General features: G+C 40.3%; 6 protein-coding genes, 1 long non-coding RNA gene and 1 other non-coding gene across 9 annotated transcripts in view; 5 read left to right on the forward strand and 3 right to left on the reverse strand.

The window, feature by feature from the left end:
• Nucleotides 1-3804, reverse strand: part of LOC105284179 (putative oxidoreductase GLYR1 homolog) — a 35656-nt gene extending 31852 nt beyond the window's left edge. The window contains exons 1-7 of the mRNA XM_011347508.3: nucleotides 3701-3804; nucleotides 3577-3613; nucleotides 2329-2417; nucleotides 2118-2244; nucleotides 1718-1819; nucleotides 1362-1547; nucleotides 322-495 (exon numbers count right to left, since the gene is read on the reverse strand). Of these exons, the coding sequence (XP_011345810.1) occupies nucleotides 322-495; nucleotides 1362-1547; nucleotides 1718-1819; nucleotides 2118-2244; nucleotides 2329-2417; nucleotides 3577-3613; nucleotides 3701-3735 (750 nt within the window). The 5' untranslated portion in view covers nucleotides 3736-3804. The remainder of the gene's footprint in view (nucleotides 1-321; nucleotides 496-1361; nucleotides 1548-1717; nucleotides 1820-2117; nucleotides 2245-2328; nucleotides 2418-3576; nucleotides 3614-3700) is intronic.
• An 810-nt stretch (nucleotides 3805-4614) lies between these two features.
• LOC105284184 (NEDD4 family-interacting protein 1-like) lies at nucleotides 4615-7149 on the forward strand. The gene is made up of 6 exons (XM_011347512.3): nucleotides 4615-4815; nucleotides 5257-5400; nucleotides 5470-5610; nucleotides 5683-5806; nucleotides 5891-6076; nucleotides 6168-7149. The coding sequence occupies exons 1-6, from the start codon at nucleotides 4789-4791 to the stop codon at nucleotides 6269-6271; spliced, it is 726 nt and encodes a 241-aa protein (XP_011345814.1). The 5' UTR covers nucleotides 4615-4788; the 3' UTR covers nucleotides 6272-7149.
• On the reverse strand, nucleotides 6923-8216 carry LOC105284183. The gene is made up of 2 exons (XR_894826.2): nucleotides 8127-8216; nucleotides 6923-7963 (listed from the first exon to the last, which is right to left on the reverse strand). It is a non-coding gene; the product is annotated as an uncharacterized LOC105284183 (long non-coding RNA).
• Trnaq-cug lies at nucleotides 7514-7585 on the forward strand. The gene has a single exon. It is a non-coding gene; the product is annotated as a tRNA-Gln (tRNA).
• Nucleotides 7960-10536, forward strand: LOC105284181 (peptidyl-prolyl cis-trans isomerase D). The gene is made up of 7 exons (XM_011347511.3): nucleotides 7960-8350; nucleotides 8421-8558; nucleotides 8874-9184; nucleotides 9269-9403; nucleotides 9526-9777; nucleotides 9882-10148; nucleotides 10238-10536. Exons 1-6 carry the CDS (start codon nucleotides 8224-8226, stop codon nucleotides 10125-10127), a joined length of 1209 nt encoding a protein of 402 aa, XP_011345813.2. The 5' UTR covers nucleotides 7960-8223; the 3' UTR covers nucleotides 10128-10148; nucleotides 10238-10536.
• On the reverse strand, nucleotides 10537-17214 carry LOC105284180 (centrosomal protein of 97 kDa). Of its 2 annotated transcripts, none has more exons than XM_011347510.2 (12): nucleotides 17130-17214; nucleotides 16716-16867; nucleotides 16245-16403; nucleotides 16053-16154; nucleotides 15699-15895; nucleotides 15352-15435; nucleotides 14969-15264; nucleotides 13923-14126; nucleotides 13260-13859; nucleotides 13066-13198; nucleotides 12766-12991; nucleotides 10537-12677 (listed from the first exon to the last, which is right to left on the reverse strand). In XM_011347510.2, exons 1-12 carry the CDS (start codon nucleotides 17140-17142, stop codon nucleotides 12093-12095), a joined length of 2751 nt encoding a protein of 916 aa, XP_011345812.1. In that variant the 5' UTR covers nucleotides 17143-17214; the 3' UTR covers nucleotides 10537-12092. The 2 variants fall into 2 exon arrangements, with proteins under 2 accessions (XP_011345812.1, XP_011345811.1); XM_011347509.2 differs by having other exon boundaries at nucleotides 13260-13862; nucleotides 17130-17142.
• Nucleotides 17215-18201: 987 nt separating this feature from the next.
• LOC105284186 (DNA polymerase subunit gamma-1, mitochondrial) lies at nucleotides 18202-22315 on the forward strand. The gene is made up of 2 exons (XM_011347514.3): nucleotides 18202-18391; nucleotides 18464-22315. Exon 2 carries the CDS (start codon nucleotides 18526-18528, stop codon nucleotides 22288-22290), a length of 3765 nt encoding a protein of 1254 aa, XP_011345816.1. The 5' UTR covers nucleotides 18202-18391; nucleotides 18464-18525; the 3' UTR covers nucleotides 22291-22315.
• Nucleotides 22313-23308, forward strand: LOC105284185 (probable RNA-binding protein EIF1AD). Its single transcript, XM_011347513.2, has 2 exons — nucleotides 22313-22694; nucleotides 22849-23308. The coding sequence occupies exons 1-2, from the start codon at nucleotides 22428-22430 to the stop codon at nucleotides 23059-23061; spliced, it is 480 nt and encodes a 159-aa protein (XP_011345815.1). The 5' UTR covers nucleotides 22313-22427; the 3' UTR covers nucleotides 23062-23308.
• Nucleotides 23309-23665: the final 357 nt, after the last annotated feature.

A 23665-nucleotide genomic window follows, 5' to 3' on the forward strand; every position in this document is an offset into this window, starting at 1 on the left:
AACTCGATCACTTTACAAAAATGATTTAAACTTAATGATGCAATCGAGAATTTAAACATATTGTTTTAATTATAATAAAATAAAACAATTCCCTAATCAACAAAAGGTATTTATACGTTATCAAACGCGCGATTATATGTTCTTGCGTCAGGTTTTTTTAATTGATAGAAATATTTCATGTATGTGTATTTGTGTATCAAACTCTTAATTGTTTAACGGACAATGGACATATGTTGATAACGTGCCACATTGGGCGTCAGCAGAAATTTCCAACGTGTTTTATCATTAAAAAAAAAAAAGAAAAAATATATCGGTACATACCTTCTCCTGTGTCCGATTCCACACGATCACGCTATGACCACTGTTGATCAAATTTTTCACAATACCGCTGCCCATTATGCCGAGTCCAAGAAAACCAAATTTCAAGTTCGAAGGCAGGATGTTCTTCTCCTTCAGAGTTTGTGACATCGTTTCTACGTCCAGAGGTGGCGTAACCTGTGACGAAAAATAAAAGAATGTCACTTGTACCGCCATTTCTAACATTTTCCGGCTCTTTTAAGTTCTTCCTGTCAGGTTAGCGCCTAAAATGGCTGCAGATATATCCTGATTAAAATACATTTTAATTCTAAGATTTTTATACAATATTTATCATTTTAATTGTGTATATATATATATATATATATTTTTAAATATGTTAGTTAAGTCTTTGTATTTTAGTAAGATTAAGGGCCGATTGTTCCAACTTCTTGGTAAGTTTTACCTGACAGGTACTATATCTTTATCTCTTTTTTAGGACTTATCTGAAAAGAGACAAAGATATGCTACCTGTCGGGTAAAACTTACCAAAAAGTTGGAACAATCGGCCCTAAAAAGCGGGGGATTACGGAACCAACAGGTGGTAGTGGGATCATCGTGCGGCTAACTACGGCACTGAGGCGCCAGCATTCGTACGTATACGGGACGTTTCGTACGGACGTATGCCGTCTAATTCTCGGTTCGCGAAGACATCGTATATAACGTTTGTAGAACTTATGAAGAAACGCCAATTCAAGCAACTATATTTGGCACTATATTTAAATATGCAATACAAGCAACAATATACGTGGGAGAATGAACATTCATTTGTTTTTATTATTTATATGCGTCTACAACTTTATGCAAATGCCGAGATATCAAGCTCAAATTTACACTAGCGAGCGAATTTATCAAGAGACGCAGAAGTGTCTCGAATCAAGCATAGCGTTATATAAAAATAACATCATCACTTTTATTTTATTATTTTACTCGTATCGTCTGCAATATAATCGCGATACGATAGTCGTCCTTTATCAAAAATATGAGAGAGAGATGCTACTACTTACGGGTCTAGCGATGTTTGCCGGTCTATTAAGTAGCGATCCCGTTTTTCTAGCCGGGGTAGAGTGATTCAATGTAGGGCTGATACTGCCGGCTCGGTTGCTGTTGCTCGATTCCCTACGCTGCTTCTTAGCAGGACGACGATCGCTGGTACTGCTGTCGCTCAACCGTTTAGCCGGCTTTGTTACTTCCTGTAGCAGCGATTTTTCAATTTACATGTATAATACGTTCATGTAAAATAACGTAAAATAAATAATCAACGTGATTAGCGATCTTGAACAATCGTCGCAGAAAGATAAAAGGACAGAAGGAAAAGGGGGAGATGGAGAGATAAAAGTGTAAAGTACACGTTGTCGCTAACCTTGCGCGGTTTCGGTGTTTTGACACCGGGCTTTTTCTCAGCGATGGTCTCTTCCTTGAGTCTATCGAACAAGGAATCCGGGTCTAAGCCATCCTCAAATACCTGATCGACAACAAGAAGAAGTTTCACCACTTCAGATATGTACAAAAACAAGAAAGAGGGAGAGAACACGTGCATATTCTGAATTTTATATTTAGTGTTTATCTTTTTACAGCATCTAATTTAACATATTATAAATATAATTTAACATATTACAATTTACTTAGGAATAACATTGCATACTGACATGCCGTTTAATTGAATGAAATTAATGATCATTAATTTACTTTAATCAAAATAAAAATAATGTAGGTGCAAATAAAGTATTAAACACAAGTATGAAAATTTCATTTCATCTCACCTCTCCTTTGGCGATGAATTCCTCTATAGCTTCCACTGCATCTTTAAATGCGCCAGATTTACTAGATTTCACTAAAGTATCTTTATACTCTTGATACGGCTTAATGTGGGATTCTTCTATCCATGCGCTACAAAAGAGAGACAAAAATATTGTATATAAGTCGTAATGATGTTTTATGAATAAAACAGCAACACATTGAACAAGAACTTACTAATTGTTTGTGCCAAAGAAGAAAATACACTGTACTGGTCCCTTTTTAGTGTTTGCAGGCTTCTTTAAGTCCTTTGAAGGAACTGACACCTTTGCATGTGATTATAGAGTTAATATATTTTCTAAGATACAATAAAAATAAATAATACAATAAAATTATAATTATTAATAAAAATTATAATTATAATAATTATAAAAAGTAACGTTCTTTTATGTATACCTGACTTTTTATTTATAATTTATTCCTGAAATGATATTCTCATAAAATATGTTTATACGGTGTCATTACATTTAGAGATCATTAAATTTTTTTATTATTATAAATTGCAACATTTGCATGTATTTCTACAATTTAAAACTAAGATAAATATCACTACAAATTTTGCTGAGTAGCTGTATCATTAAAAATATAATTTGCAGTTTAACATTTTTGGAATAATTTTTCATTCATTAACATTACATAAAAAATTAATTCTTATATTTTCATCGAGGTAAAATTTATGTAACGTAACATATCTTGAAAAAATTGCGCACTCGCGCAATTCTTTTCTAACATTTGTACGGCCCTGACATGAACCGCGTCAACAGCCCGGAAAGCTAAAGGATCAGTTACACTTCCCGCACTTTCTACACTTACGACTTCTTTTTCCCTCTAAAACCTGAATGTGTTTTATTTCACGTTAAACGTAAAAAGGACGAACAAATCAGATGCGAATCGACAAGTGCAGTATTATGTGAATCGAATAAAAAGAGATACCAAAAGATGTACGACAGATTCTAAAATTTCGGAGTCAGCGAGCTTTCGATAAACTATCTAACATCGCGACCTAGAAGACATTACGAAAGCATATCGAGAGGTACCGGGGTGAGCCGGAGAAAAAACAACAGCGACGCAGTTACTCCATGCGCTCCATTTAGGTTATACGTTCGCTGTCGCGCGCCAATTTGAATTCGAAGGTCGGGTGTGGCGGGAGACAGCGCGCGATGCAATGACGCGAGCCGCGGCAGTGGCGTCGACGGTCGCTGCTGCGTTACGAGCCTAGTATCGTTAGTCGGGCATGGACGAGACGGAACGCGAACGAAGAAACGTGCGAGCGAATGGCGGTGAAACCCGCCAAATACGAGCGAACAAACGAGTAAGCGCGAGTATGGCGCGCGCGCGCGCGCGGGTATGGGCGACATTACGAAAAGCAGAGCGCGGGCTCGCATCACGGTGGCTTTCGGAGTCGGTGGGGGTCCCATCACTTACCCGGCCGGGCCACGGCGAGAATCCCTTCATCTTCGCCCTGAAAGCCAGAAAGACAGATGGGGAAAATTAGTACGCAAACACTTAAGAAACACAGGATCACGATATGCGCACTCGCAATACACACCATACTAGATCGCCCAGTTTGAATACTTCCGACATCACGATAACAGAAATCTACCCTCTTGCCTCCGCGACAGTCAGCGAGCGACTGAGCGACGAGAGAAGCGTCGTTCGTACGCGACGACGCAGCCGACTTACCCCCTCTCCCGCCGCGCGAGAGATGCCGGAAACTAGTCAAGCGAGTGACCGTTTCACCGGATAAAAATGCGCTCTGTCCGCGATATTTATTTCTTAAATCCGTATATTATTTATCGTTTGAGAATAATGTATCGTATTGCTTTTTGAAAAATATCTAAGGGACTTACTACAGTTTTAGGCGGCAAACTTCCGATGCGTGACCCCGTTTTCCGGTGGTTAGGATCCCGTCCGAAAGACCGGTTCGCAATGTGCGACCATCCATGACCAATCAACGCTCAGAGTCTCTATGATTCAAATGTCAGTGAATAATCTTTTATATTAACGTGTTGTTATCGTTGCCGAGAAGTGCTGACGATGCTCAAAATTTCTGATACATGCAATTTATAAGATTAACAATTGTTTATTTCTTCCGCGTCGAGAAGCAAGGGAAATGAAAGGCAAGAAAACTAAACCTGATTTCTCTGTCGAAATCCAAGTGCAATTTTCTATCCTTTGCGAGTTGTTCTCGTAATCGTTATTTCCAAAAAATCTTAGTTCTTGTTTCTACCTCACATTTTTATGTTTCTTTGACGTCCTAAACTTTGCTACAACTTCTACAATTCGTACAAAACTTGAAAAACAACTCAGCTAATGAAACGGAAGGAAGCAGGGAAGACGAGCGATATTTAAAAATGATGAATATTTATCAAAGAAGAGAGAACAAAAACTACTTTTTAGGTCGTTCGTGCGAGGGGAACGCAAAGCCTAGAGTTCGACGGTGATGGGCGTGACTCTAGACCAATCGTGAGTCGTCACGGCGATTACGACTTACCAGCTGTCAGCCATCGATTGTTAAAGATTTTTGCTGGCTGGAAGAGCGGCGTTTTGCGTTCCCGTAAGCGCGCATTGTTCCGTCCCCGCGGGGATCGTTAGCGATTGCTGTTCGTCAGCTACCTCGCGCAATCCTGGCTGAAAATGGACAGTAACGCCCGTTACGATACGGTATGTTCGTCGACGTCCGGGTCAATGTAATGTGTAAATGAAATGGTTTCCCGTTCTCCGAACGCGGTTTCCGTCATCAACCCACCTTCAAGTCGGAGCGTTTCTCCCGCGAGTTATTTCTCATCGACCACCTTCGTGCGGAAAGAAACGCCTTTCGATTTGACGGATTGACGAATGAACGTCTCTCGCGCGACCGTCGGTATCTTTTTCGCTCGACAGTCTCGTGGTCGACTCTGTTCAGATCACGGAACGTTTCCTCGATGTCGTCATTGTTTGCTGTTTTGGTGATTTTTATCGGACTTGACAACAATGACAGTGACTGCGACCCGACGTGCATGCATATTTTAATTCTGTCGGCTGTTTGAGTCGTATTGTATCGTTTCTTTTTTCGAGGCATAATATTTGATCAGCAAAGTAAACATGATTCGTTCTGTTTTACAGCCGCCCCAAGCAAGTACGGGTACAAGTGGCGAAGTGACACGTCAAACTGAAATTCCCACGCTTACAGTGGCATTACCGGTTATGCAGGCTGACATGCTGGGACATTCTGGTGCTTCTACCGCCAGCGCAACGGCAAATAGAATGGTACAATTCTAGCATGAGTCTCTGCAATACTCGATATAACTTGATCATAAACGTGGTGGCATTGTCTAGGCTGATGGGGAGGAGATTCCACCTCCGAAACCTGACTTCTCCGCGCCACCTCCTTACGAAGTGGCCACCAAATTACCCAGTTACGAGGAGGTCCAGCGGGAAAAGACTCTGCAGGGTGAACCGCAGCCTCACGTGCATATGGTATTTAAACAAAAGAAAGGATTCTTTAGCGTGTATCTCGCGAAATAAATCACAAGTTGTTACGTTTCGCAGCCGGGAAGTGTCAGACCACCGCAGCAGCCTCTGACGATATTGGCCATAGACACCGAAGCTGCAGAGGGAGATCCGGAGAGTGGTCTGCTCGGTACAGATTTCATGTTCTTCACAGCGTTCCTCGGTGAGACGATATGCTGTCGTATTTGTTGAGAGCAAATTTATGGGCTCCAATCGTTCTATATTAATTTGCATTTTTCTATTACAGTCGCATTTCTATTCAACTGGATCGGATTTCTCTTACTGATGTGCTTCTGCCACACTATTGCTTCTCGTTACGGCGCGCTGGCTGGTTTCGGACTGTCCTTGACAAAGTGGACGCTCATCGTCAAACACTCCACTGACCTCGCCTCGCGAGAGAACTCATGGCTATGGTGGCTGATAATGGCATTTGGTTCGTACAATACTTGCGAAATTTAAGCTTGTACATTAGCGTAACTAGCGTGTTTTGATGATTACGTAAATGCGACAACGTTATGTTTCAGGAGTTCTCATTTGTGTACGTGCCATCATCCAATACTTGAACATCAAGCGCGGCTGGAGGCTACTGTCTGGCACCGCGCAAGAACGTCTGCTCTTTTTCTATTAAAAAAAAAGAATCTGCACCTTCTTTATCCAACTTGGCTTTAGAGCAAGCAGCATTTTTATGTGGGGTCATATTTGTATGATATATAATCGACATTCTTAAAAGGGAAAAGCATTGTATAGATCGTAATATATATATATTATCAGTCGTATCTGTAGAGAACAAATTCGCGAATTTTTCGAAAGATTTGACAAATTCACTGTGTAAAATGAAGGTAATGCAAAACAGAGTAATGATGATGAGGGAGTCATTTCCGCACACACGTACACATACATACACACTGAATCGCGTACACATAAACACTATTTTATGTGGTGTCGTAAGGCAGGCTACGGGGAAAAGATGTACATTTTTATTGCTCAAAATAATATCAAGAGTGCTTTATGCGAATAATTTTGTTAATTTTGCGGATTGTTCATTTAAATGTGGATCATCAAAATATGTAGACGCGTGGAGCGCGTATCAAATTGCGATTGATTGCGAAATCGGATCAAAATGAGCTATGCGAAGAGATGGGATTATGCAATTTGTTATATTTCCAGATATAAGTAATAAAGAACAGAAGTTCTGATAGTACGTAATACATTTTAGCACTAGGAAGGAGCTTCTCTAGGTATGACTATAAGATAAGTATATCGATATATCTTGCTCTTGTTTTTATATAGTATTATAATTTATATATACATACATATATTATATATATATAGGGAGAGAATTCCTACTGAATTCCGCGAGATACATAAATTTAAAAAATATATAAATATATATATATATGTATGAAAATTTATTATATATAACAAAGCGATATGCGATTATACGTTATCTGTGAGAACTTTCATTGTTATACTCATTACAACGAGATAAAACAAAGAAAACAGCACGTAGCACCATTTTATGTTTTACCCTTCTCTAATTCTTGATGCGGTAGCACCAGGTATAGTTGCACACATACACGTACTTTGTGTACTTTATACGAAACATTTGTACATGTTACATATATACGAGTCTGCACACACAAGTATACTTTTCAACAAACATTTGCAAGTGCATCGAATAAATAAATTTTTATTTATCATCAAAAATGTGTTATCGTTTTTCATTATGGCGTGTTAAAACTACTGGTACCTGTTATTGATAACATTACAAATTTAGTGTATCAATTTTTAAAATTACAAAATCATGAAAATTCTCACAAACTTTTTGTAATTATCTATATGTACCTTATCTATTACTTCCTCAGGGGAAGGTCCCATGGTGTAATGGTTAGCACTCTGGACTCTGAATCCAGCGATCCGAGTTCAAATCTCGGTGGGACCTTTGTATTTTCGTACTTTTTTTTTAAGAATATTTTATAATTATAATTAGTTGACGTAAAAGTTATTAGTACTTTGTAAAAATGTGCTTATTTATTTTCGTTTTATTCTTAAGATTGATCATAACTAACATATCCCGCGTGTGTTTTATGTGAGGGTGACAGAAAACGTAAAGCTTTGCGTCTAATTTATGAAAAATAAGGAAAGCTAGCTTGAGCATGACGACTTTGAGTAAACATTTCTTCTTCTCCCCCACCAAACGTTCAAAACTGTTCGACTTAAATAAGAGAACGCGACTTCAAATTCCAACTTCCTCTCGATATATCGAATGCAGCATCTATCGGCAGTCGTTCTGTGCGGTCCAGTGTCGTTGAATAATTTTCTGAAACATTACAGTGTATAAAATACAACAGTGTTTTATGATTTGAAATAGAAAAATGTAGCGTTTCGATTAGATTAGAACGATAAGGGATGTTTACTGAAGATTATTGCCTATCTATTAGGAAAATATACCCAGTACAGTATATACACATCTCGAAACTCACCTTGATCCACGTGTTTACGAAAAGTCTAGAAGTTCTCGCACGAACACCGCATTCTAGCTGATGATCTTACGGAGAGAACATCATTCGGCGGATCACGATGTCCATCTTCAACAGACCATACAAGTTTCCTCCTATTCAACCATCTCCCTTTAACAGGGAGCATCTCCTTACGAGCTCTGATAACATCGTGGTTTTCCTGGATATTGCGATCGGTCACGAGAAAGGTAGTTTTTTAACCTTCTAAATATTGCATGCGAAAATGCTATACTTAAAATTTGATTTATTCTTGTCTAGTGGGCAGGATGGTTATAGAACTATTTAAGAATACTGTGCCGCGTGCCGTGGAGAATTTCCGTGCACTATGCACCGGCGAGAAGGGTGAAGGAAGGCACGCCGAGAAATTACATTATAAGGGATCCGTCTTTTATAAAGGTACACGTTTTCGGAACATTTCCATAATACTTTTATATTTCGAAAGTCTTATTCCCTGTAATCTTCATCTTCGTATTTATCGAACGTTGTGATATGTTATATATACAGCAAGAATATTTCTGTTTTTAAAATTATATGGATTTAATTTGTCTCATTAATTTCATTTATTTCCATCGATTATCTTTTTGCCCACGTTTAAAGACTTTGAAGAAAATTTGAAATCCTTTTGTCTACGTTTAAAAACAATTTGGAGAAACAACCTTTTTATTAACTATTGACCTTTTTACATTTATTTATAATTTTATGTTACTGCAGTCGTTATGAATTCCATGATCCAAGGCGGTGATATCGTTAATAATGATGGTACCAGCGGAGAAAGTATTTATGGTGAATACTTTGACGATAACAGTTGGACGACGATGCGACAACATAGGTGTTGTGCAGTACTCGTCATGGCGAACGAAAATGCTAAGAATACCAATAGTTCAAAGTTTATCATCAACATAAAACCTACCATGCAATTTAAGAACAGCAATAATGTGGTATTCGGAAAAGTTATAGCTGGTACTGGCATATTGAACGAGATTAATAAAGTACAGACGACTGAAGATGATGTTCCGATGGAAGTAAGATTCCATATCTTCTAACGCAAGACAAGACGATAGGTTTCAAGCTCTATAATCATCACTTTACTTTATTGTTTGATTTAGATAATAAGTATTGTTGACTGTGGAGAATTGAAAGCAGATGATGATTGGAAGTTGGAAGAGGAGGATGATACTGATGATGTTTACCCGCCATTTCCTGTAGACTGGCAATACCAATTATACAACACGGAACTCACAGTGAGTATCTTTTTCTTCCACAAGATATTTCCTAGAATACTTTTCTCACTACGTACCAAAATCTATTTCAATTCTTCATGTTCATTTTCAATTTCAAATTTTGATTTTGCTCGTGCACTTAGTATGCATACATGGAAACAGTCATAAGGAATATAAAGGATTCGGGAGATTATTATTTTGCGAAGGATGAGATGGTGGATGCCGCGAGAAAGTATAAGAAAGCTTATAGATATTATACTTGGACGTTGACACAATGGTTGAACGATAAGTTTGAGATGTCATTGAGGAATCTCCGAACTGAAATATTATTTAGTATAATCGATATAAGATTACAGCAAGAGGACTACCGTAGTATTATACGTACTAGCAGTGAGGCGAGTAAATAATCTACAAAAAAGGAATTATGCCCTTATATCTGAACATAGAAATTTTCAAATAGGAGAGACAGCCTTATTTACCTGAACATACAAATTTTCAGATTCTGAGAAATTTTGAATTAAAGCAATATTCTGCAAGTGAACAGGACATCAAGAACATGGACCATCAACACAATGTAAGAGCATTGTTGCATAGAATAGAAGCCTACATTCACTCGAGGCAGCCTAAATTAGCGATAGAAGACTTGCAAAAAGTACGTGAAATAAATGCTGATAATGTACTGCTTACATCGGCTCTCGACCTAGTAAAAAATGTGGCAAACTTACAAGATATGATTGAAGAATGAACTCTTCCAACAGAATGAAAGGTATTTCAAAAACTATTCCAATGATTATTCCGGCTAATGTTTTTCATTTATCTAGAAAGATTTAAACAATTTTTATATTTTTGTTTCAGACCAAGATGAATATATAAATAGAAATAACCGAATCTTAAAATTGAGATAAATATTCAAAAGCTAAATAAAATACATTTTTTTTAAAAAAAGGAGGACATAGTCAGAAACACTGATGCCTATACATATCTTGGTTACTCGTTTATACTTTTTATAAAATAGTGTTGAATGCAAGTTTAAAATGCGAATGTATGTGCGTATGTATGTCTGAATAATGTTTAATAATCAAAAGACTGACTTATACTTATTGATAATTTGTAAATTGAATGAGGGATGTTAAATAAATACACTGTATTTATAATTTCTACAGTCTCGTTTTACGAGATCCATCCGATCTTGTGTTATTATTAGGAAATCATTTCAGTTTATTACCACAGTCACGTATGTTTCCCATGAAAAATCACAAGAATATAAAGTTAAGCTAAGCATATTCTTCTATCGAAGCAAACACTGCTACATGTGCCTCTCTTTCTTGCAAAGTTAAACGCGTATTGAACATTCATCTCAAAATTCACAAATAGTTTGAATTTTATTTCAAAGAACTTTATTTAAAAGAAAGATATTAAAACAAAAAAATGCACTCGTACATAGAAAAATATGCTGCAGTCAATATACAGTGTCAACACAGTGTTAGGCTTGCATGCCCGCGAAATGTTTGCAAAAAAAAACTTGTTGGAAATTGTTAATTAACAATTATTTATCGCACATAATAATAACGTCGTAATGGCGGAATCAATAATTAGATGGAAATCAGTTACATATTTTTCCTAACTTAAATTGTGCCTTTTAACGATGCAATAGCGTATATTTCCGATGAAGATTTCTCTCTCGCAATGTTCATTTCATAACGTTGAATATTATCTGTATAACAATTTTTGAGTAAATATCTACAGTGTACCTAAATGTAAAAGCTACTATATTGACTAGATTCAATCGTATTTCAATCGCGCTATTCTTTCCTAATGTCTTATTATCTTTATGTACATTGTTGCGCTCGCGCGCGCGTGCAAATCAGTTTACAAGAGCAAGGGCGAGTATTGTGAATCGCGATTTGTGGCCACGAGCGCAACGATGTACTGTCCGCGAAAAATAATACTTTTCTGCATATACACGCTGACGAATAAATAAATAAATAATTGAATACAAAATCGCTGTGCGAAAGAACTCGAGAAACGAATTAGATGCAGTTTGTACGCATAATAAATATATACTTTGCATGGATACTTCAATTTGAGAATGATGTAAGCTAACATTCTCCAAGGTGTCGTACAATGCGCGGAGTAGCATGGAATCATCTCGGTGAAGAGAAAATCAGTGGAATGTTTTCAGAAGTTACTCTCTACTGGTCAGGTCGGTAATACGTGCTACATACGGTTTACATGAGTGCATGGATATTATTGCCATTTAGCCAGATGTATGGACGGAAAGTCTCTGAAATTTCTCAAAACGGTTACAATGCGAATCATATAATAAAAGTTACAGAAAACTGACTTAGTCACTTCATAGTTATCGCTGAAACTTTTCCTGTAATTTTGCCGCTCACGCTGAGCATTGTTCCTGTCGATCTCTCACGTTCGAGCAACGCCGATATCTTAGTCGGACGAAATGGCAGCATTATTGTTCGCGATCGAACTATTCCTTATGTTAACGAAGTGGATTCGCGATTAGAATTCAATTCTGTTTCACAATATCAATTTACCATTAGAATTACTTTTTTGACGTTATTTACAGTGAGCAGTTTTTGACATCCGTCACTCGCTTCGCTTTGCTGCGCATTATTAGCTTAACGTACTATCTCAATCATGATCATGTTACTCACAAGGCATGTAGCACGAAAATTCGGCACATGGTCCAAGTCTAACAGGTCTCCTTGTCGTCTCCGTCGATCGCATTATCCTTCTCGCGCGTCTCGTAATCGCCCGCACCGTTTTCCGTCTCGATCAAGCTGTGCAGCTCTTTGCACAACGTTTCCTCGCACACCTCGCCGTCCATCGCCGCGTTCTCGATCATATCTTCGTAGTTGTTCGTCGCCTCGTTTTCGACCGCCTGCTTCAGGTCTGACTCTATTATTTCCTCGCAGCTCTTGAACATCTCCGGATTCTCGTTAGGGATCGGCGCCTCTGGATTTTCGTTCGAATTCAGAATGTCCGTGTTGACCTCGTCGTCCGTTGTGTCGGTGGACTGCGACACTTTCTTCAGTACGCTGTCGACCAAGTTGGACGCGAAACTTTTGTTCTCGTTACCCTCGTGTATCGTTTGATGGATCGGCAGGCTCTGCGGTCTACTGGGACGCCCGTACGGGAACGTGTTCTCCTCGCCTGCCGGTGTATGCACGGCCGATATCTCCGTCTGAGTGGCGACGCCGTTATCGACAACGGATCGCGGTTTCATGCTGGACATGCAACGCTTGATCTCCGACATCGAATCCTGCAGTTGCTGAACCTGACACGGAACACCAGACACAGACACGTCATAGATCGGTGTTTCGTTTTGTTGAAAACGAACCCTCATAAAATGCGCGCAAGCTCACCTGCGTGTGAAGCAAATTGCACGTCTGCGCCAGATTACTGACCACATCCGCGTTCGGCTGTAGAGCGCCATCGGTATTATCGCTGAAGTTGTTCTCTCGACTGCCGCCTGGTTGCAAACTGACGACTTTCTTCCACAGCGCGTTGATCGCCTGCATTTGCAGCAGCTGCAACTTGTGCTCGCTCTCGAGGGCAGTTCTCGTCGCCTCCATGTCGGTTGAAAGTTTTCTAGAAAAATATTTTGTTACAACGTGTGCACTTGCTATAATGTAAATAATAAGTTACACATTATAAATGCTTACTGAATGTATTTGTTCGTTCTCATCATGTCGATCGTCTTCAATATACTAGTGGCTTTACTATTGAGGTTCCTTGTGTGGTAGCCTCGCCAGATTCTCTGAATGCAGATAGCGGCCTTTTCCACTTGATCTTGATCTGACAAATGAACAAGTAAACGTTAATACTTGCGACTTCTGATTCAGCCTCGAAGACTTACCTTTGTTGCTGTCCTCTTGTCTTCTTTGAATGGCCCTGTGCCGGATACTGTCCAATTTCGCCTGGCACACTTCGCTGTCCTCGTCGCTGCTCTGTGTGCCAGCGTCACCATTCTTATCCACCTTGTTCAAGGTGCTCTTCAGTCTCTCGTTCGCGCTCTTCGGCCGCTGTATGCTTCTGGCGAGATTCGGACTCTTCGTGCTCCTCTTCGCTGGTAACGTTTTGCTCTGAACGTAATTGTTGATCTTCACGCTGTGCGGGTACTTGCTGTTGGCATGCGTCACGATCGGCTTGGCTATGTTCGGCTTCACGCTACAATTCGTCGCAGAGTTGCTCTTGACGAGCGCGTTCGCCTTTACAGCGCTCAGATTCGTCTTCGCCATCGGATTCACCGTGTTAATAATCGGGATTGCCTTCCCGTCGCGGTCGCCATCCATCGACGGCTTGCTAGGTATCGTTACTTGACACGGCGAGTTCAGTTTGCTCGACGTGGGCGTCTTCAGTAAAATTCGTGAAAGGCCAGACGGCGGACGAAAGTCTGGGCTCATCAAGGACTCCGGTACCGGTACCAGTTTCGTAGCCGCTTGCAAAGGACTCGATGCTTCTAAACAAAATTTCTTTCATTATATAACCTGATTCTATCATTTTATTGTGATTGTCTTACCCTCCATATCTTGTAGATTATTGTTTGCCGTTTTGTTGCTCAGTGTACCGGTGAGCATATTGGGATCTAAACTTTGAGTCATCATCAGGTTTGATTCGTGTTCACCGCTCAACAAGCCGTGACACGAGGAGACCATGGCATCGGTATGACAGCTGGATACCATCCGGTCGGGCGATTTCATTTTCAACGAATTCCTCGCGGAAGCTGGTGGAACATTAATTCCGCTATAATCGACGTTTATCACGCGGCAAGCGGGATTACATCATTTGCGTAAAATTTAATTGTGCTTGACAAGTTCCTCGACGCTAGCGCTGCTAGCAGAAGCATGCAAATGATACGACGGTCTACTGATCGAAATAATACGCTAAAGAAAACATGTGAACTACGTGAAAACTATGTCTCTCCAAATCGTCCAACACTAATAATCAAATCCTCTAAGTAGCGACCCGATAATAATATTTCAACTGCTTTCATCGGCCAATGGTTGTTCGCACTACAAGCCTAAAAAAGCGACTGCTCGGAAAGTATTATGCACGCGAAAGATATATTATAGGTATGTGCATGAATCGAAAGTGGTTGGTTTCCTGGTGTTTCGTGTTGCGAGTACTTTGGCTGATATCTGTTACGTGTGTCTGGAATTTTTATTATTATTAAGCTAAATTGTGTCCTTGCACATTCTTGCACATTCCTACCATATGGCTCTTTATTCAGTACGTGATAAATCCTTAGTTTTTGACTTTGGATACCTTTGCAAGGGGTATGGCAGACACAGTACTTTGCCTCATAAAATTTTGGTGACTGTAAGCATTTATCTTCATAGTATGTCAACATTGGCACTAGAGAAAACAGAGCATAACTAGGATGTGTGATGGCATTGAATTGAATTCGACGATTGGAAGAAAATCTAGGTCACTACTAGTCCATTTCTCGCAACTACAACGAGTAGAGAGATCGAGAGACGTTCTAAGAATCGTCGGGAAAAAATTCTCATTCCCGAATCCCCAGTACGGCGTTACGCAAGCGAATGATGGATTTATCGGACTCACTGGGTCGTCTGGGAGAATTAGTCCTGTTATGGCTAAGTCTACGTCTAGCGGCTGGCGAGGGACTCATCGTCACGCTACTCAAGCTGTGCACACTCCCGGCATCACTCTGCTGGTTCAACTGCTGCTGATGATGCTGAGCTTTGCTCAGTATGAGTCTTAGCTTCCTGTCCGTCTCGTTCTCTAGGGACTCGCCCGAGAGCGGACAGACGGATGCTAGATACTGAGCGAGTAAGGCATGTTCGCCAACGCGGAATTGTCTACCGCGTCCCTGAGAATACAGCCACTCCGCTTTCAAGCTGAGCAAACGTTGTTGCCAATCAGTTGCAATTGTAATTTAATTAATTTTTACATATTAGTTATAGACGCATTTTTGGAACACCCACCTTTCAATAGGGTCGACTGCATAACCGTCGATCGATTTTAAGCTCATACACCAATTAATAACAAAAGGCCGATAGTCAAACCCACTATGGACTATTTGTTAAGAACAATACGCTATCGTAACAATGCTATGGTCAATGTAAACTAATTTTCTTATCTAGTAAATGTAAAAGCGACAATGAAAAATGGAATAGAAATCTTTGCTCGTAACGTTCAAGAAATGGAACGCTATAAATGTCAGTGTAACAATTTTTCATAGCTATAATTGATATTAAAAAATAACATCGAGAGGACTCACTAATTTCTAGATGGAATAATGGCGAATGTGCGTGATTCGTGAAAAGGATACATACTGTTACCTGTCATACTGACACACGGATTGTTAGCGATCGAGAAGTTCACCAGATTTTTCAGATTACCCAGATGCGACATTTCGTTCAAGTCAGTAATATTGTTATTTGCCAACGTGAATGTCTCTAAAGACGTAGGTAAATAGCGTTCGCATTGGCGCAACGTTATTATGCGATTGTTATGCAGGAAAAGTTCCTAAAACGTTATCACTTTTGTAAAACGACGGGAAAACCACTTTGATTAATTGATCACTCACTGTTAAATGAAGCATTCAAATCAAAGCACTCTCAAAATAGGTACTACATTATTATGCTACACAAAGACTTAACATCAAGTATTGCCGATAACGTACCTTCAAATTTCGCAGGTAAGATATATCTGAGATGTGGCTGATACTGTTTTCAGACAAATCCAGATGCCCCAACTTGGTATTAGTGTGTAGATGTTCAATGGACTGCAACAATCATGTACCGTGCATTAAAATATCGATGTAATATAAAACAAAATTCGTCAATCGCATTATCATGGATTATTGGCGTTTTACCTTGATATTGTTGCCAGCCAAACAAAGAGTCTGCAGATTGATCATGTCCTTGATTCCCTCTATTGTGAGAATGCCATTGTTCGCCAAATTGAGAGTAACAAGATTATGTAACTTCGATATGCCGTACATCCGCAACAACTGGTTTCTGACTATCGAAAGCTGAAATCAAGATCAATACAGACCAGTAGAATAAAACGATATATATATTGTAATGTAAACCATGTATTTCTATGAACAGTAACAACAGTAATAGAATAAATAATACCAAATTCCAAAGACTTGAATCTTTTATTTTCAACTCTAACGTACTGAAACGTTGTATAATGTCTATTATTATATATATATATAAAGCTACATATAGAAGATAGCAATGGAATGAAAGAGCTCGTTGCATCGTGCATTTTCTGCAACTTTACATTTATCTAGACAAGTCGATGGCACTTTTTCACATAATAAACTCGCATGTCTTACCTTGGTGATCCTGTGATAAGAATCCAGATTATCAAGTCGCTGCAGATCATTGTCGTCGATGATCAGCGTGCTGATATCGGCGTCTGATGGGCACCGGCTGAGCTTCTTCAGGCTCTGACCGCTCAAATCGAGAATGTCGCACACCAGGGACTCTGAAACCGAGCAAAGAGTTTTCTCAGTGGCCCGCGGGCACGCCTCAGTGTACGCGGAAGTACATCTAAACAGTGGTGACGATGAAAGTCAAACTGTCAAGTGCGTGGAAAAGCACGAGATCGAGCGTCGCCGGTGCGACAAGTGACACGCGAAACCTTGCGAAACGTGAAACGGAAGATCTCTCGTTTGTCACATGCATCATCGTTGCGGGGTCGAGGATTAAAACGCAAATTAAACGGCAAACTTGCAGCGAACACTAACCCGTCGAAGCCATGATGAACACAATAAACTGGAGGACGTTGAGATGTCGTCGCAGTCACGATATCGGATGCGGATTGATATATATATATATATATATATATATATATATATATATATATATATAGATATGCTAGATGTTCGAATAATGTTCGCTGTGGATCCTTTTTGCTGTTAGAACAATAGACACAAATTATATTCCTCGAATTTATCGACCGAGATATCTCTCATTTCCCCAACCAGACGCAACTAATTCTTATTTGGTAAACAATTGGGAAATAAAATTGTCTATTTATTTATTTGGTATTCACAACGATATGATCGAGTAAAAAGATATTTTACATTTATAATTGGAAATGGGTTATTTGCAAAAGGCGCGTTCGCTGGTATTGATTTTCAAATAGCATGATCGCGAGGCACAGTGTATATAGTAATTCTCTCGATTTTGTGTTATATAATAAATGCACGGAATAAAGAAATTGGCAGTAATGCGATCAACTTCAGCTTACTTTTTCGTTTGCATCATTTTCTTATTATTAAAAGTTTGTCTAATTTGTCGTTGATTGAATTAATATTAATTACAAATAAAAAGTTATTTTAATCATCGATTAAGTCATATCTGAAAGCAATAAAGACTTTTCCAGTCCATTTATCTGCACTATTTGGAAATAGAATATGGCTGACTCGTCGTTGACTCGTACTACTACCTCATTTTTTCAACCAAGGATAGCGGAGACTCGTAGCGGAATTTTCTGGAACTAAAAAGTCTCAAATTCCTCCAGGGCATCTATCACGTAACTTTTCCCCTAGGATGGAAAATGAAAAATGAAAATTTCTTCATCTCAGCAGCAAATCAGGGCATCTATCACGTAACTTTTCTCTTAGGATGGAAAATGAAAAATGAAAATTTCTTCATCTCAGCAGCAAATCATAACGTAAAAGTTCACGCGAAATTTTCATTTTTCATTTTCCATCCTAGGGGAAAAGTTACGTGATAGATGCCCAGAACAGAGGATTGCTATTCTCTAGCAGACACCGTTAATTCCAGAAAACTCTTCTAGATGGCGCCACGGGTCCGTGCTGCGGCTGCGGGTCGCTATTCGATCTTTTTTTGGAGGAGAAAGTTACGTTCGTACGACTGGAGTAAACATTCAATTAATCGCAACATTTTCTATAAAAGAAAACCGTTTATATATATATATGGAAATTAGTGAATTATTGATCATTCTTTCAAAGCGGAAATTCGTTTAATTTAACGTGATCAGGTAAGATTTTACATGTTTTGAAAATCTTTTCTTCTGCGTAATATTGCTTCATGCTGCTTGCGGTTTCGATAGGGCCGGTATACGCGTTCCGTTCTGTACACATGGCGTTCGATTAAGACACGTGAGGTGACAAAATGAGACTGAAAGTTCGTTTGATTAATATTTGCATCAGGCATAAGTGCACGACCGCGCAGATCGATATTGAAACCAAAAAGAGCCGATTGAGAAAATTACGTGTGAAAAGCGTCCAACGGGATGAACCTAAGCAGGCAGATCTAACCTCTAAGAATGATCGTCCCGCACAAAACTCGGATTTTAACACGCCTGCAATACCCGATAATTTCGAAACTGGCTTCTGGAAATTATTTGCAAAATCTGAGAAAACGTTAAACAAACAAACGGACATTAATGTGCAGGTGTCGAAAAATTTTGCATGCAACGGGAATATAAATTCGGATATAGAATCGAAAGACGTGAAAGGTAATGATGCAAACTCGAACAAGAAACTACAAAGAACTCGATCATTGCCTCAAGAATCGCTTCAACGTACACAGAAATTAAAAGGACAATCAGACAATAATTCGGAAAAAGATGCTATCAGAGTTAACGAAGTGAATATGCAGATGCTCTCTAAACCGTTACACGAACAACTGTTCAAGACGGATGACGTGCAGGAACGCCTCTCGGAGGAAGAAACCAAGAATGTGAAGAAAAACTTGGCTACCTTCGGCATAAACGTTGAAGAGGCGACCAGATTGCCGGATGTAAATTTGAAGCTACCAGTCTTGGAAGGAAAAGACATAGAGGAGCACTTCTATAACATTGGAAGAGCACAAGTCAAGCCCTATCTGAAAATTATAAACGACATTGTAAAGGACATACCTGAGATGCCGAAGCAATGGCTCTTTAGGGAAGGATGGACCAGATACACGGCTGACGGCGAGACAGAAAGCGTAGATTATCCGTTGGAGGATGGTGTGATTTTTGATGTTGAAGTGTGCATGCAGCAAGGTCCTCTACCCACTCTCGCCACTGCAGTGAGCAACAAAGCCTGGTACGGTTGGGTATCGAACCCCTTGGCCCAAGGTGTTAGTCAGACGTTCGACACGCAGTTGTTCACGCCGAGCATGCTCATTCCTATGGAGAGTAGTAAGGAGGAATATGGACACAAATTGAGCCAGTACCAAAAGAAACCGAAGGTCGTTGTCGGACATAACGTGTCGTACGACAGAAGTAGAATTAAGGAGCAGTTTTGGCTGAATTGTACGGGAACTCGTTTCCTTGACACCATGTCGCTACACATATGCGTCAGTGGTCTCAACAGTTACCAAAGATCATTGTTACTGTCCAAGAAAATAGACACGGAGAAAAATGCCTGGCAGTCTAACACTTCACTGAACAATCTGGCGGAAGTGCACAAGCTGTACTGTGGATACGAAATAAGCAAGGAACTAAGAAACATATTCGTCGAGGGTACGATTGAGGACGTTAAAAATAATTTTGACATGTTAATGCACTATTGTGCGTCCGACGCAGTTGCCACACACAATGTCCTGCGTAACATATTCCCACTTTTTCAAGAAAGATTCCCTCACCCGGTTACCCTAGCCGGAATGCTGGAACTCGGTTCCGCGTACTTGCCGGTGAACTCCAACTGGCAGAGATACTTGGAAGAGTCAGAGTCCACCTTCGACGATCTAAACTACGAAGCAAAGTTCACCCTCGCTAAGAGAGCTGATGCCGTCTGTGAACTCATGCACGGCGAGAAGTACAAGGAGGACCTGTGGATGTGGGATCAGGATTGGAGCACGCAGGAAATTAAGGTGAAGAAAAAAGTGTCCCGTTCGAAAGAAAAGCTTTCTGATGCAGGAGAAAATGTACAAGCAGACCAGGTAAGCCAGATGGACGATAAGAAATATTTGTCAGACGATGAGGAAGAGGAGGAAGATTCTCTAGCGAAACAATTTGCTTACCTTGAGGAGACTAGACATTTGTTGCCAGCCAGAATGCCGCACATGCCAGGATATCCAGCCTGGTACCGAAAACTTTGTCCTAAGCAAAGTGACAAAGACTGGGCGCTGGGACCGCAAAATATCAGCACTTCCATGCAGGTGGCCCCAAAGTTACTTAACTTGACGTGGGAGAAGTACCCGTTGCATTACATAAAGGAACACGGTTGGGGCATCTTGGTTCCGTACAATAACGATCTTGATATCGAGACTAAGTTGCCTCTGAAAAATCTCTTGGCCCACTGCCCTCTGCCAACGTCCGACAAGTCTAGAGATACTTCTGACGACGCGATGACCACTCTGAGCACCGACGTGCAAATTGATCTTCACAAGACGGAATTCTGGCGGTTCAAGAAGAAGCAAGACGGTTCCGATGACAATTTTTATAAGGGCACCGGCGTGTGGTGCAATGTCGATATCGACAACTGCTGCTACTTCTTCAAGCTGCCGCACAAGGACGGTGCCAATTATAACGTCGGCAATCCGCTCGCGAAGGATTTCCTCAACAAGTTCTCCGAGAATGTACTTGCTGGTTTGGACGTCAGTGCAGCGGAAGTGTTGAAGATCGCCCGTATGTTGTCCTACTGGCGAAACAATCGCGATAGAATCATGTCGCAGCTGGTGGTGTGGCTGGATGATCAGTCGCTGCCTGGTAACGTCAAGAGGACAAGGAAACACACGTGTTACGGCGCGATAATACCCCAAGTGATCGTTTGTGGCACCCTGACGCGTCGCGCGGTGGAACCGACGTGGATGACAGCATCGAACGCGCACGTTGAGCGCATTGGTTCTGAACTGCGATGCATGGTGCAAGCACCGCCTGGATACAACATTGTCGGCGCGGACGTGGACAGCCAGGAGCTGTGGATTGCTTCGATCATCGGAGACGCTCACTACAATGGTGTTCATGGGGCGACGCCTTTCGGTTGGATGACTCTGATCGGCAGCAAGTCCAACGGCACTGACATGCACAGCGTCACCGCGAAGGCCGTCGGCATCTCGCGTGATCACGCCAAGATCATCAACTACGCTCGAATCTACGGCGCCGGCCAGAAGTTCGCTGAACGACTGCTGAAACAGTTCAATCCATCTATGGCGGACGCTGAAGCGACTGCCAAATCACGCAAGATGTTCGCGCTTACCAAGGGCAAAATGGTATTCCGACTGAAGCCCGAATTCATCAGTGATTACCTGGAAGACAAGTTTTACACGAGTTATCAGGCGTACCAGGTGGCGAAACTGCATGGCAAGACGCTGCAGGATATGTTCCAGAAGAGTGAATGGGCAGGCGGCTCGGAATCGGCCATGTTCAACAGGCTGGAGGAGATCGCCGGCAGCAAGCATCCGGTCACGCCGTTTCTGGCTGCAAGACTCAGCCGCGCTCTGGAGACTACCGACACTACCGATGACGACAAATTCCTGCCCACCAAGATCAACTGGGTGGTGCAGAGCGGCGCGGTAGACTTTCTCCATCTGATGCTGGTATCTATGAGATGGCTGATGAGAGATAATGCGAGGTTCTGCCTGTCGTTTCATGACGAAGTGAGATACTTGGTGCCGTCCAGATACAAGTACAACGCCGCGCTGGCTATGCACGTGACCAATCTGATGACGAGAGCGTTCTGCGCGTCCAGATTAGGCATGAGAGACCTGCCGATGTCCGTGGCATTTTTCACCGCTGTGGAAGTCGACACCGTCTTACGCAAAGAGTCCGCACACGACTGCAAAACTCCATCGAATCCTCACGGCCTGCAGACCGGATACGATGTACCACCCGGCGAAAGTCTAGACGTGCAAGCTGCTTTGGAGAAGTCCGGTGGCTCGTTAGGCTCGTGGCATGACGCGAGAAATCGCAAACTAGCAAACACGCCGACGAATCCGATTAATTAAAGTTCTTTAAACAAAAATCACAAAATTAAATTCATATTCATATTCAAATGCCAACCTTCCTGAGCGCTTCATAATATTTAAATAAATTATAAAAGGAAAATAAAAATCTTAATTCTAATTCAGTATTGCGGAGCACGATGTCTGTAGCAACAAAACGTAAATATGTCGTCAAAGAGCTCTTTGAAATGAGTCGTCCCACCGCTTCGCAACATATCGTGCGAATCACCGCGGCACGTGGCAATCATCTCTACGAAGTCGTCACTCCTACCGGAGAACAGTATCTAGTCTCAATGCCCAATAAATTCAGGCAGACCATCTGGGTGAAAAGAAATGATTACATTGTCATCGAGCCAGTGGAAGAAGGCAACAAAGTTAAAGGCGAAATCGTTAAGATACTCACAAAGGTAATTAACATCTCATAAATTATATATTTGCTTATTGTGTCTTCCATAAAAGTATTCTTCAATTTAATAATAAAGCAATTTAGACTAATTTCAGTTGCAAATAAATATTCTTTTATCGTTTTAATTAATATCGTGTGAACATTTCTGCTTTCAGGAACACATAACATGGTATCGCACACAGAATTGTTGGCCTTCGGAATTCGATGAGGACCTAAAGAGAAAGGGACATTCGATAATGACGAATTATACTGCGTGTACCGATGAGGATCTCTTCGTAAACACGAATAGACGATACGCTGATGACTCATCTGAAACGAGCTCTTCATGTTCCAGTTCTTCTGATCATGAGTTTGATCCTGAACCCTAATCCTAATTATTGAATCGTGGATTAAGATAATAGACTTTCTTTATATATTGTAATATATAAAATATATTGTAAATTTGCATATAATATAGATAAGTTCGTACTTCATGTGATATAGAAAAGGCATCGAGATTTTTATCCTGTTTTGTTGTATATTATCAATGTAATAAGAGAAAAGAAATCTTCCCCTTTCATATCTTTATATCACTGTATAGATAATTATATAATAAAATACTACTTTTGCATATAATATCGCCCCCTTTATTTTACCGAAAATTATTCATATAAATGTTATTCATAACATAAATGTGAATGTAAATTTTAATATAGTGTATCAGAGAAATCAGCTGAGAGATCTACAATAAATCGCCGGCAGATAATTCTATTAGCGCATTTTCATGTAAGATATTAATTCAAAATAGCAATTGTTAGCACTGTCTTATTAAGAAGAAGAAACTCCAAAGTTATTAACGACTTAATAATCTAAAAGCAAGAATATGGTATTCCATTGTCGTCTAAGAAAAGTTGTGAAGAGAATTTATGCAAGAAATTAAGTTAGAAGTGTTAATCTAGAATCACAGTTCTCAACAATCTGCAAAAGTAACTG

The sequence above is a fragment of the Ooceraea biroi genome, chromosome 12 (genome assembly GCF_003672135.1).
Source record: "Ooceraea biroi isolate clonal line C1 chromosome 12, Obir_v5.4, whole genome shotgun sequence".
Taxonomy (NCBI): Eukaryota; Metazoa; Arthropoda; class Insecta; order Hymenoptera; family Formicidae; genus Ooceraea; species Ooceraea biroi.